At 38.1% G+C, this 11676-nt stretch overlaps 1 protein-coding gene across 1 annotated transcript; it reads right to left on the bottom strand.

The window, feature by feature from the left end:
• Positions 1–365: 365 nt before the first annotated feature.
• Positions 366–9877, bottom strand: LOC117492279 (trypsin-like). Its single transcript, XM_034142438.1, has 6 exons — positions 9768–9877; positions 8371–8391; positions 6285–6444; positions 5571–5839; positions 2184–2326; positions 366–2005 (listed from the first exon to the last, which is right to left on the bottom strand). Exons 1-6 carry the CDS (start codon positions 9817–9819, stop codon positions 1721–1723), a joined length of 930 nt encoding a protein of 309 aa, XP_033998329.1. The 5' UTR covers positions 9820–9877; the 3' UTR covers positions 366–1720.
• Positions 9878–11676: the final 1799 nt, after the last annotated feature.

Genomic DNA, 11676 nt, shown 5'->3' with positions numbered 1-11676 from the left:
ACGAGTTCTTCATTCAACATTTCGCGGGCAATTACATGAAGGAGAAGAAGTAAAAGAAGTAGTAGAAGAAGAATGAAGCTGGTGTGTTTCCCGCAGCGAGACACTACAATACTAATTGTGGGCTTATGTTGATTCGACCACAACAGAAAAAAAAAAACCTCTTGCTCTCTCCAGAGGGGCAGGTCAGCCAAAAATGGAAAACGGGCCGTTGCCCGGGCAACATTAGCCCGCACCTGTGCACGTCCCTGCATTTATTGCTACTTTTCCTTTTCCAAGAGAATGATCAGAAAACTTCATAATCAAAAAAATCTTACTAGAGATTTTAATATATTTTTTATTTTATATAATATATTCAATCAGACATACACATTTCATTTGTGATTTATTGGTGTCATTTGGAACCTCAATGAAGTTAAACATTTGACTAATTTTAAAATGATGTATTGTAAATGTTTATATATGTAAACATAATTTGTAGTTCATGTATTTAAAGCTTAAATAAAATCACCGTTGCATTTGCTCAGTGCAAAACATTTTAGAAAATGTGTCATAAGATACAGTAATTAATTTAAAAGAGATGAATGTTAGTATAATCACACAGATACATGTCTTTAGTATTGCCTCTGCCACATCACAGAGGTTTGTTAACCCTACAATTCACCGTCAGTGCAAAAGTTATATCTTTTTTTCTTCACAATTTTAAAACATTTTATAAACAAAATCGATTTTGATCAAGAAAGATGATCTGCATTCAAATCTTTAAAGAAAATAATCGTTATTTGCAGCCCCAACAAAAACAGTAACGACACATCAGACATAACGTTATGCTACATATCCGAGTTATAACATTTTAGATGTTTATATTCTTCTGAACTACATGTTTTGTGCAAAACTGCTGCATACAAGTTGTATATAAGGGAAGAATAAAGAAAGGATATGCCAAAAGTATATTTAGATATTATAGGCCTTATCCCTCTCGTTATAAAGAAAATACCTTTAATTGAGAACAGAATGAGCAAAGTTATGTTTTTTTTTTAAACGAGTGTCAGTATCTTGATATTGGTTGCCCTGAGATGCAAGTGAGGAAAACAAATCTGGTGTTCCATTTTTTAGGTCTGATCTACAATGTCTTCTCTCCTGTAATTATGATTTAAGAATAGGAGAGAATAGAAATGAACATGCCCAACTTTCTGGAATGTCACTTTTTTATATCTGTGTATCAGGTGAAAAAAAAGTTAAGCAGGGGACTTTTGTAGTGTGTATTGTTTCAATTTGATTAAAAGGAATCTTGTTTTCTTCCAGGTGAAATGTCTTGATGTACTCTAAAACTACCCTGGGAGAATACATGAATGATTTTAATCGTAATTATATTATTGGCTAATGTTCAATCTCAGCCTATTATCGCTGAAAATAGTAACCCATTACAACAAACACCTTTTTAAAACTATCTTTTTTATATAGTTGAACATTTTTGGGGGGAATTTTCTTTACCAAGCAAACTTTTTTCCCCATGTTTGGGAAAAACATTAAAACACATCAGACTTTGGATCACCAGAAAGGAAATTCTCACTTGCTTCTGAGGACCAAGGCAGAAAATGTTCAGGGAAATTCCTTGAAATTAAAATATTTCACTTTATGTGCAGATTATTTTGCTTGTTTTAAAGAATGAGAAGCAGCGATACATGACGCTTTACATGCGTATTAATGACCTCTAGACGTCCTATGAGAGCACAAAGAGAGAGAAGAGGACGGGTAGGCAGGAAAGCAGCAGAGAGAGAGGAACCAGACGAGTGCTTCCAGAGGACGACCTGTCCGCGGTGACGGTGACGAAGCCCGGCTGGGTGCTGGGGCTGTTGATCTGAGTGTTGATCCAGGACTCGTACTGCGACACTCGGGTGTACACTCCTGGGAAGTTGGCCAGAGCACAGCCTTGTCCAAAGCTCACCACTCCGGCCTGGACCCACCTGGAGTCGCTTTTCCTCACCAAGGGGCCGCCAGAGTCCCCCTGCAGAGGCCAGACATGTGGGTTATAACAGCAGCAGACTAAGATATTAAGTACATTTACTTTCAAGAAATATACTGAAGTACAACTCTGAGGGACTTGTACTTGAGCCTATAGCTCAGCTTTGATCCCTCTTACTCTCACAAAGCACACCAAACACAGGACAGTTCAGCGGACTCACCTGGCAGGAGTCCTTTCCTCCCTCATCCAGACCTGCACACATCATGTTGTTTGTGATGAGGGCACCATAGGAGGCGCTACACTGCGTGTTGGACACGATGGGGACGCTCACCTCCTGCAGGCTCTGAGGGGACGGGAGTGAAACTGAAGAAAAACAAATAAATAGTATTAAGTCTGGTCCTTCATTACCATAAACATACAATGTAGTTCGCTGTCCTGCTCACACAAAGAGCATCACATTGATTATACTCTGCTAAAAAAAGTCCCAAAAGAATGCACTATTTTCTCCTGGTTGTTTGATATAAATTACAGTAAGCAGTTAAACAATTATTTAGAGTTTTAAAAACTATAGTCGCTTTCCAAATGTAATACTTTATCTTTTGAACTTCTAATAAGAATCGCAGCCACCTTTTCTTTTTAAAAAGCACGTACCGTTTTATGTGTGCATGCTATTGGGAAATACCACTGCGAACTTTGACCATCTTGATCATATAAGTGCTGTGCAAAGGACTGTGGGTCATGAATGGCCAGCCTTACTGTAAAATGTAACCATATATGCAGTAGTACATCCTGGTATTTTAAGAATACTGCACATGACATAGTATGTGTTGGGACATCTTGCCTTTTAACCATTCTGAAAAAAAGGCTAAAGAGTCTTGATATGGCCTTGGGACAGCTCAAATCAGCATTGCCGTATAGGTCCATTTAAATGGTTTCTCCTCTAGGGAGTGTGGGAACATTCAGAACTACCACTAGAAGATAAGCAGAATTTTTTTTTATTAAAGGATTTGCCAAGTTAACGTCATATCACAGAAATATGGCAGACGATAGTGAAAATTTGGTTCATAGTAAAACGTTTTTATTGATTTTTTAAGGTGTTAACCTTAAATACAATGACCTGGATTACTTGAATTGATGAGCATTAACCCTGATAAGTAAGGGTTAATATCTGACCTTACTTTACACAGTTCTTCTTTGACACTTTTAGGGCTAAGCAACAATGCTAACACAAGTCTGACCAGACAGACAAGTTTAAGTCAGTTTGTTACAGAACTGCTGGTCCAAATAACTTTGTGGGCATAAATGCACTCCCTCAGGCCGAAACCAACAACAAGCAGGACGTAGATCATTCCAGTTTGGCCAGATCATTGAAATTCACCCGCACACAAAGACGTCCGTCTGATGAAGGATGATAATACAAGCAGCAGGGCTTTTGCAGGATGACTCAGTTCTTTGCGGATGTCACCTCAGAGGGAGTGTTTGCTATTTATTCGAAAGCTCTTTTGAAACTCTTGAACCTTGACGATTGTGTAACCAGTGTCCCTGGTGGAAAACACCTGTTGTGACATCACTGGTTGGGGGCGTGGCCTGAAGAGGCTCAAATAGGTACATTTAGTAATCATCAGAAAGCTGCTAATAAATTATTAATATTATTACTATCCTCACACAGTTTCTGATGAGTATTTCTGGTTTGTATACAGGGTTGGAGGGGTACTTTTACTAGATACCTGTAGTACAACAATTATCTGTAACGTAATCCGAGTATCACAATCTAAAAGTAATGTAACCCGATTACTTTTCGTTACTTTTGGATTTCCTCAATATCAATGCAAATAAAGAGAGAGTAAATATCAATATCCTCTTTTTTAGGCTAGGTTAAAGAATAGTAAAGTTTACACATGTTTTTAGTTTAACACATTTATTAAATGCAAACACAGTATTTTTGTTTAATAAATCGTGTGTCCATTTTAAGAAAAAAATTAAATAAGCCTATATGAAATGCAAAAGGAAAATTCAGATAGTTCATATAATATATCATTCTTACTTATACAAGATTTATAACATTGTAATCCTGCTAGTAATCCCCATTTCAAAAAACAGTTACCAGTCATTATGTAACTGTAGGGGAATATAGTCAGGTGTGCACATAACATTTTGAGTGAGTTACTCAGATGAGTACCAGGAGACAGCGTTTGGTACTCACCCCACATGAAGCGTGGTGTTAATAAGTGCAGTCTTCCTCACTGTCCTCCTCAGTGTCTCCTTCACTGTCCTCTATTTACACTTCTTGCATGCTAGATGATGAAGATGCACCTCCCTGTCTCTTTGTAAGCCTCCAATTTGCTTTCTCCAAAACTTGTTGCCAAAACTGTGAAGTCCTTGCATTTCCTGAGGCCAAGTTGAAGGATCAAATACTAAGAAATTATCACATGACTTGAAGTCATATCTGATTTCAGAGGTGGGAAGTAACAAAGTACACTTATTCAAGTACTGTACTTAGGTACAATTTAAGATACTTGTAGTTTACTTGAGTATTTCTATTTTATGCTACTTTGTACTTCTACTCCACTACAGTTCAGAGGTAAATCATGTACTTTTCTTCCACTACATTTATTTAATACCTTTAGTTACTTTACAGATGTGGATGAATGATGTGAAAATATAATCAAGTGTTAAATCAGACTTTAGTTCCACCTGGAGTAAATCCACAAGCTACCCTGCAGTATACAAAGTCATTCAAACTAATTTTTAAACACTTTAATGATCAATAATTATAAAACATATCATATACATTATTATGAAATGGACCAATCTACTTTTACTGTCGCTACTTTAACTAGATTTTGATGATAATACTTTTCTAATTTTACTTGAGTAACACTTCTTCCACCTCTGTCTGATTTCAAACTCTTCCATTAACCCTGAGTAAGTTTGCAGCTGTGTGTTTTACTCCACTTTGTTGTAAATAAAACTGCAGCAGCTTGACCACAGAGCGTGAACGTTGTGATCAGCTGATTTTGCGCAGTTCTGCAGTGTGTGCGCGGGGCACAGAATGTGCACAGGGGAGTCTCCCACCGCAGCCAGTTGACGTAGTTTTGGTACAATTCTGTTGTACACACCGACGTTAACAGCAGCTCCGTCTGTGCACACGGCGACCAACTCTGTCGTCCAGTGATCTAAGCCTCTGCCTCCTGTGAAGCTTCACAGGTCCGTCGGTTATGTCCTGCGCGGCACGGCCAGCACCCAGTTCAATCAGTCATAGAAAGTCTGAAGATTTTAGCAGGGAGCGAAACGGCAAAGTGGCTGCTTAATGTCTTTGTTTTTTTTGGACATGTCTAATAATTTACTCCACTGAGTATTGACAAGAAACATGTGTAGGCGAAATATGTGTTTTGTTTTGATGACCTATCAGGTACGCAAAGGCGCGTTGTGACAAGTGACGTTACGCATTTCAGATTGTTGCCGCGCATGCGTACCTGCGTACCAGTTATGTGCACCCCTGAATATAGTTACCTTTTATGCATCCTGATTACGTAATCCCGTACCATGTTATCCGTTAGTCCCGAGCCTGTTTGTATAGTATTTTTTTAATAAAATAAATTCTCACCGTCACTCCTGATGGTTCCCCAGCCGGTGACCCAGCAGGTTGCCCCGGCAGCGTACGTGCTGCCGTCTTTGGCCAGGCACACGGGTTTGATGTAGTCTGTGAAGGTCACAGGTGCAGACAGCTTCAACAAGGCGATGTCGTTATCGTTTGTGTTTGGATCATAGCCCGAGTGTCTGATGACCTGTAACAGGGTCCGGGACACCTCGTTTGGGTTGGAGAGTTGTTGGGTGTCCCTTCCGACATACACGGTATAACCGAAAGTGCTGGATCTGAGAAACAGAGACAACATGTTTAATACAGATGCAAAGGAAGCACTCAGGTCAGATCAAATGGATTATGAACAGGGGCCTAAAATGCCGAAGAAGATACCAAAAATGACTACAAAGAGACAAAATGCGATGACAAAGAATAAAACAACAAAAGACGAAAACCATTACAAACTGACACAAGAAGACACAAAATAATTATAAAGAGACACAAAAAGGTAATTAAAAAGATAATAATGGACTCAAAATATCTACACAACAGGGCGAAAAACGACCAAAGCAAGACAATGACACAAACTAACACAAGGGAAAATGACAAGAGACACAAAAGACTACAAAGAGATACACAATTATTAAAAGAGACCAAAGCAGCTGGGAAAAGACAAATACTTTTTGTTGTGTTAGCAGACTGTGTTTGGGACAGGTGAGGTGCAGAGTCGTGTGTCACCTCATGCAGTGAGCTGCAGTCAGCACCCATTGGTTGTTGATCAGAGAGCCTCCACAGATATGTCTGGATCCGTCGTGCAGGCTGATCTGCCAGGGCCACGTGCCTGCAGGAGCAGCCTCCCCCCCCACAATCTTAGTGTTGAGCGGTGCGGTGCCACAGACTGCAGGGACACAGTGCATCAGGGTTCAGAGAAAAATGTCTTCAATAAATAACACCACAAAGATTATTCAGTGCGCTCAGGCCAGTTTGACATTTTGTGAAATACTGTTGTTTAAACAAAATACTGTTGTTTAGACTGAGATGCTCACATGGATAGGGCACAGAGTCAGGTGGTTAGCTTAGCTTAGCTTTTAAAATATTTGTTGTTTGTACTGAAAGTGAAGTCCCAGGTTCCTCCAAAAATACTATACTTAAGACATTAAAACATGAAGAAATGAATTGTTGCATGTAACATAAGTGGATAAAGTTAAATGCAGGAATTAGTAACCTATATACACACATGTGAAATCAAATCAGATGAGACAGAATTAAAAATTAAAAACTGTACAGTAGAAAAAGTGAGTTCAGAATCATTTGTCTATTTTTTTATCACTCAGAATTTTTTTAATTAAAGCATCAAAATCAGGGATTTAAATTGCATTTTGATGCTTTAATTAAGTTTTTTCTAACTCTTTTTGTCCGTTTTATTTAATTAGTGTTAAAGGTCACCTATTATCCAAAATGCACTATTTTATGTATTTTATACATAAATATGTATAAAACCCTCTCTCTTTGCCTCCTTACCCGCATCTCTAAAAACGGGAGTACAATGGAGCTGATCCAGATTTGCTGCGGTCATGAACACATTACTAAAATGTGGCCCAACCTATCGTCCCCATATACAGTCGGCTAGCTGAATCCCCTCCCACAGCTGTGTGTCTGTGTATTCAGCAGGATGTCTACGAGAGGGACTTAGAGTAAAGTATATATATATATAATACATACAATGGCACTGTTCTAGCGGTAAACATGAATAAAGAACATGTCAAGCTATGTGCTGTATCAGAAAGTAATATGGTCTGTGTTTACGTTAGCAAGCATCGCTAACACTCAGAGCTAACGCTGTGCTGGAGAGAATATGTGTAAAGAAGCAGGATATAAAAGGGTACTGTCCTTGTGGTAAACCCACGAGAGAGAAAGCGTTTGATCCCAATACTGTTTCAGAAATAATGCTTGATGTGGTTTGGAACATAATATGGCGTTTAGTCACGGCAGCGTTTAGCTGAGTTACTGCCGGTAGAGTAGACACTCTTCACAGAGCTCACTGCTTGCATGCGGGCGCTCCAAAGGGGCGTGGCCAGCAGCAGCTCGGTTACATCTGAAGCTACTGACCCAGAATCAGCACTTTTGTAACAGGGCTGAAATAGAGGGGTATGAGGCATGGCTACAATGTATTTGGAGCAAAACACTTCAGAGATATGTTTTGTATAGATATGGCCCCATAATATATTGTTCAAATATAGTATAATATGGGACCTTTAATGTTTTTCAGTGGTACTTGTGCGATCTTTTAATACTTGCTTTGCTAGCTCATCTGTTATCTATGTTTGCCAGGTTCTTGATTGTTATTGTTATGTTACTATTAGTAATTAAGTATAATTATTTAATCATCATTATTTATTATCATTGTTATTTATTTAGCAGTAATTTTAACATCTTTAATAAGTGTTGTTTTTACCTTTTATTAAGCGTAGTTTTTTTATTATTTCTAATATTAGGACATTAAACGGGGTTCAAAAGTTCAAAAATGCACATCTTGAGCACCTTTAACCTCTTTTTGTTCATAAGACACAAAAAAGAATACATAAATAAGTAAAGAAAAATGACTAATAATAAAAAGATTGAAATATGTTACAATATGCAAACCAAGGGAGGTAACTATGTAAATGAATGAGTTAATGTTTGTAAATTATAAAGAGACTGCAAGCAATGAGGGAAAAATAAAAGCTCTAATAATGATTATAATAATAATAATAATAATAATAATGAAACCTTTCAATTAAATTAATAAATAAGGATTTAAAAAAGGTATGAGAGCATTACTCACCATCTGACTGTGCATTGCATCCTGTGGGAGGGACAACAACATTGTTTGGTTACTCATGGGAAGCTGTAGGGTTTGCTTGTTTAGTTTGCATAGTGATATCATTTGTTAGGAACTGTGTTAATTACATTTGTCATAAGCACATTGTTAGAGGAAACCAAACCAGCAGGTCTATCAGTGTCTTGTGACTTTGCATCATGAATGGGAGAGTCAAGGTGGGGAAAATAGGACCCAAGTGCAGTTAAAAAATACAAAAAAGGTTTGTTAACAAAAAGCGAGCGTTATTATAAAAAAGCCGAAGACATGAAAAACAAGAAACTAATTAACAAAACCAAAACCGGGGAGCACGACAGACAGGAACAAACTTACAGACGGGAACAGGCAGGAGACATGGACAAGCATAGACGAGGCAGGGAACAAGGACATGAAGAGACAAGGTAGCAGGGACATGAAACGACGACGAACAGACATGGAGCACAGGACAAGACAAGACGAAATACACAGAAGGGTAATCACAGGACAAGACACAGCTGGGCAGGGGAGGCAGAAACACAAGGGCAACAGGTGAACACAATGAGACAATCAGACACACCAGGGAAACTAACGACAGGAAGGCAAACACAGGAAGTAGGATCAGACAAGACACAAGGAGGAAAACATTTCAAAATAAAAGGTGGAAAATTAAAACAACAAATCCAAAACCATGACAGGGAGAGGCTGGCATGTGCGTCATGAAGGTAACAAAAACACATGCAGCAGGTTGTAAAAACAAAATGATGTACAGATAACAAAGGTGTCATGAGGTGAATCAAACTGACCAAGATTCATTTGTTAACCAAAGAAGAGTGATTGAAAACAAGTTGACAGTGAAAACATGGGGAGGGAAACAGGCTTGTCTGGATTTTCATGTTGAGTGAAACTCAATGTTGACTGAGATAAGGACGTTTCTGTCATACCCTGTCACTAAGCAGGCTGAACTTTGTATATAGCAGATAAGAGCAATGTGACACTATATTATTCTTTACAAATTCAAAAATCTAAAATAAACTTTTTTTTAATATCTAGTACTGATACTGAAAGTTTGATTTTAATCGCTTAATTTCAAGTTTATTCTTAACATTTCCAATTTATTCTTAAAATCAAATTTTATTCATAATGTTTCCACTTTATTCTTTAAAGGTAACTTTATTCTTAACGTATTCACTTTATTCTCAAAGTACAACAAAGTAATTCTCCTCTTATATTCTTTCTTCTTACACCTGGCACAACTTTATTCTTGACATTTTGACTAGACAAAATGACAAAAGAAAATCCTCCTGGGACCTTTTTTTTCTCATTCTCCAAAAGAAATAATGAGAAATAACACAGCTTATTTTAAGACACTATTTAGGAGCACTCACCTGTAAAAACCAGCAGCACGACAGCAAAAACCACCACCTCCATGATGGGCATTGTCCGTACTGAGGTGAAGAGGCTGGAGCAGGAAGGAGCAACCTGCTGGTGTTGTAATGTGTGCGTGTGCGTGTGCGTGTGCATGTGTGTGTGTGGCCTAGCATTACTATACTACTATTACTATGGGGACCTAAATCTGTTTACACAATCACGTGTGGGGACTCGCCTCCCTTATGGGGACATAATGGAGGTCCCCATAAGGGGAATCATTCATTTTAGGGTGAAGACTTGGTTAGGGTAAGGGTTAGGGTTTTGGGGAACTCGGGTCAATATTTTGTTTAAAAACTCCTGTAGTAAAACCAATAAAAGTTTATAAAAGCCCTGTTTGGTCTGGGTTAAAAATGTTTTAAAAAAATTGAATAAAAGGGATAAAAGAGAGCAGCGGCTGCAGCACAGAGCGTATGCGGCGGGGTTAAAACCTGTACTCCTGCCCCCGCGAGGGGGTCTCCCCCGGTGGAGTGTCCGAGGCTGCGTCCCACAGCATCTGGTAAAAGATCTGGTAAGTGGGTAAAAAAACCTCTGGCTAAAAGGACCGAGGTTGACTTTGTTTAAAATCGGCATGCAGGTAAAATTAGTGTTAAAAAATGATGAAATAAGTACATAAAAGTTCTTTTAAAAATAAGTGCTTTTAAAAATAAGTGCTGGTAATAAGAATCACATCAACCCAAATGTTAAAATATGTATAATATAAAACAAATATGTAAAATATAAAATATAAAATACACATGGGTTAGTAGGCACACAGGGAGGGGACATATCTTAAAGTGAAGTCAACCAAGTGTCCCTAAAAGTGTTTAAAACCCAGGCCTCGGTCTAGAGAGGTGGTGCAGGTGAGACATGGGAAAAGCCTTGGATGATGTTTAAAAATACTTTATTAAGGGGTTATTTCAGGGTATTTCCCTGCGGGAGGCTTCAACATCCATTTAAAAATGGAAAGTAATAACTAAAATATAAATAAAACAATATAAACAATATTTAAATAGGAAACGGGGGATTAATAATATATAAAAAAATAATAAAATATATCATCTCCTAATTTGGAACCTAATGACATAAGAAAACATGCAATACAGTGCAAACATGAAATAAACTGTGACATGTCAAATGTAAATAATATCAAATGTAAGAAAAATATATAAAATGGTAGTAATAATAATAATAATAATAATAATAATAATAATAATAATAATAAACAAAGAAACCCATGCATTTCAAAAATCATAAAGGAGTCCAGATGAGGAGGATTTATAAAAATAAGGATAGGAAATATGTATAAAAAATAAATGATACACAGATAAATACTACAATATAATTAAATAATACTTTGATAAATAAATAATTAGATAGTTAATTTAAAAAGCAATACCCTTAGGTAATGTATATATATAAAATATAAAATAGGGTGGAACTTCTGGTTTGCCATCACCACAGTTGCCCCTTTCACACCAACGCAACTCCGGTTCAAGCTCCGTGCTAGAGCTTTTCTGGTTCAGAACCGGTTCTTCGGTTTAGCGCCGGCTCTTTTCACACCGCTCAGAGCCCGACTGGTGCTGCCGCTGCTGCGTCATGACGTCACAGTTTACGTCGCTGAGTTTCTCCCCAACGCCGGAGCTCACCTCACAATAACAACGGGCCGGGGACTGCGTTGCTTTTAATCATACGAAGCCAGATTAAATTAAATAACGACTTCTCCAACCTTATACTTTTCTCCAGAGTGCCGTGGTTCATTGTTTATTAATGTGTTTCAGCGGCATTTACCGACCGCTGCAGTGCTGGCCGGCTGCTCTTCCACGAGTGTATTCTCCCGTTAGCTCCGGGTTAGCTCACACGGCTCTAAAGTATTCACTGTCTGACTGT

Source organism: Trematomus bernacchii, unplaced genomic scaffold, assembly GCF_902827165.1.
Source record: "Trematomus bernacchii unplaced genomic scaffold, fTreBer1.1, whole genome shotgun sequence".
NCBI classification, from domain to species: domain Eukaryota; kingdom Metazoa; phylum Chordata; class Actinopteri; order Perciformes; family Nototheniidae; genus Trematomus; species Trematomus bernacchii.
Note: the sequence above shows the minus strand (reverse complement) of the source record. Positions and strands in the feature narration are given on the sequence as shown.

Coding starts and splice junctions, on each gene's coding strand:
- LOC117492279 (XM_034142438.1), bottom strand. CDS start 9,819: ATGCCCATCATGGAGGTGGTGGTTTTTGCTGTCGTGCTGCTGGTTTTT. Junction 8,392..9,767: donor CGTGCTGCTGGTTTTTACAG/GTGAGTGCTCCT, acceptor TCCCTCCCACAG/GATGCAATGCACAGTCAGAT. Junction 5,840..6,284: donor ACTGCAGCTCACTGCATGAG/GTGACACACGAC, acceptor TCTGTTTCTCAG/ATCCAGCACTTTCGGTTATA.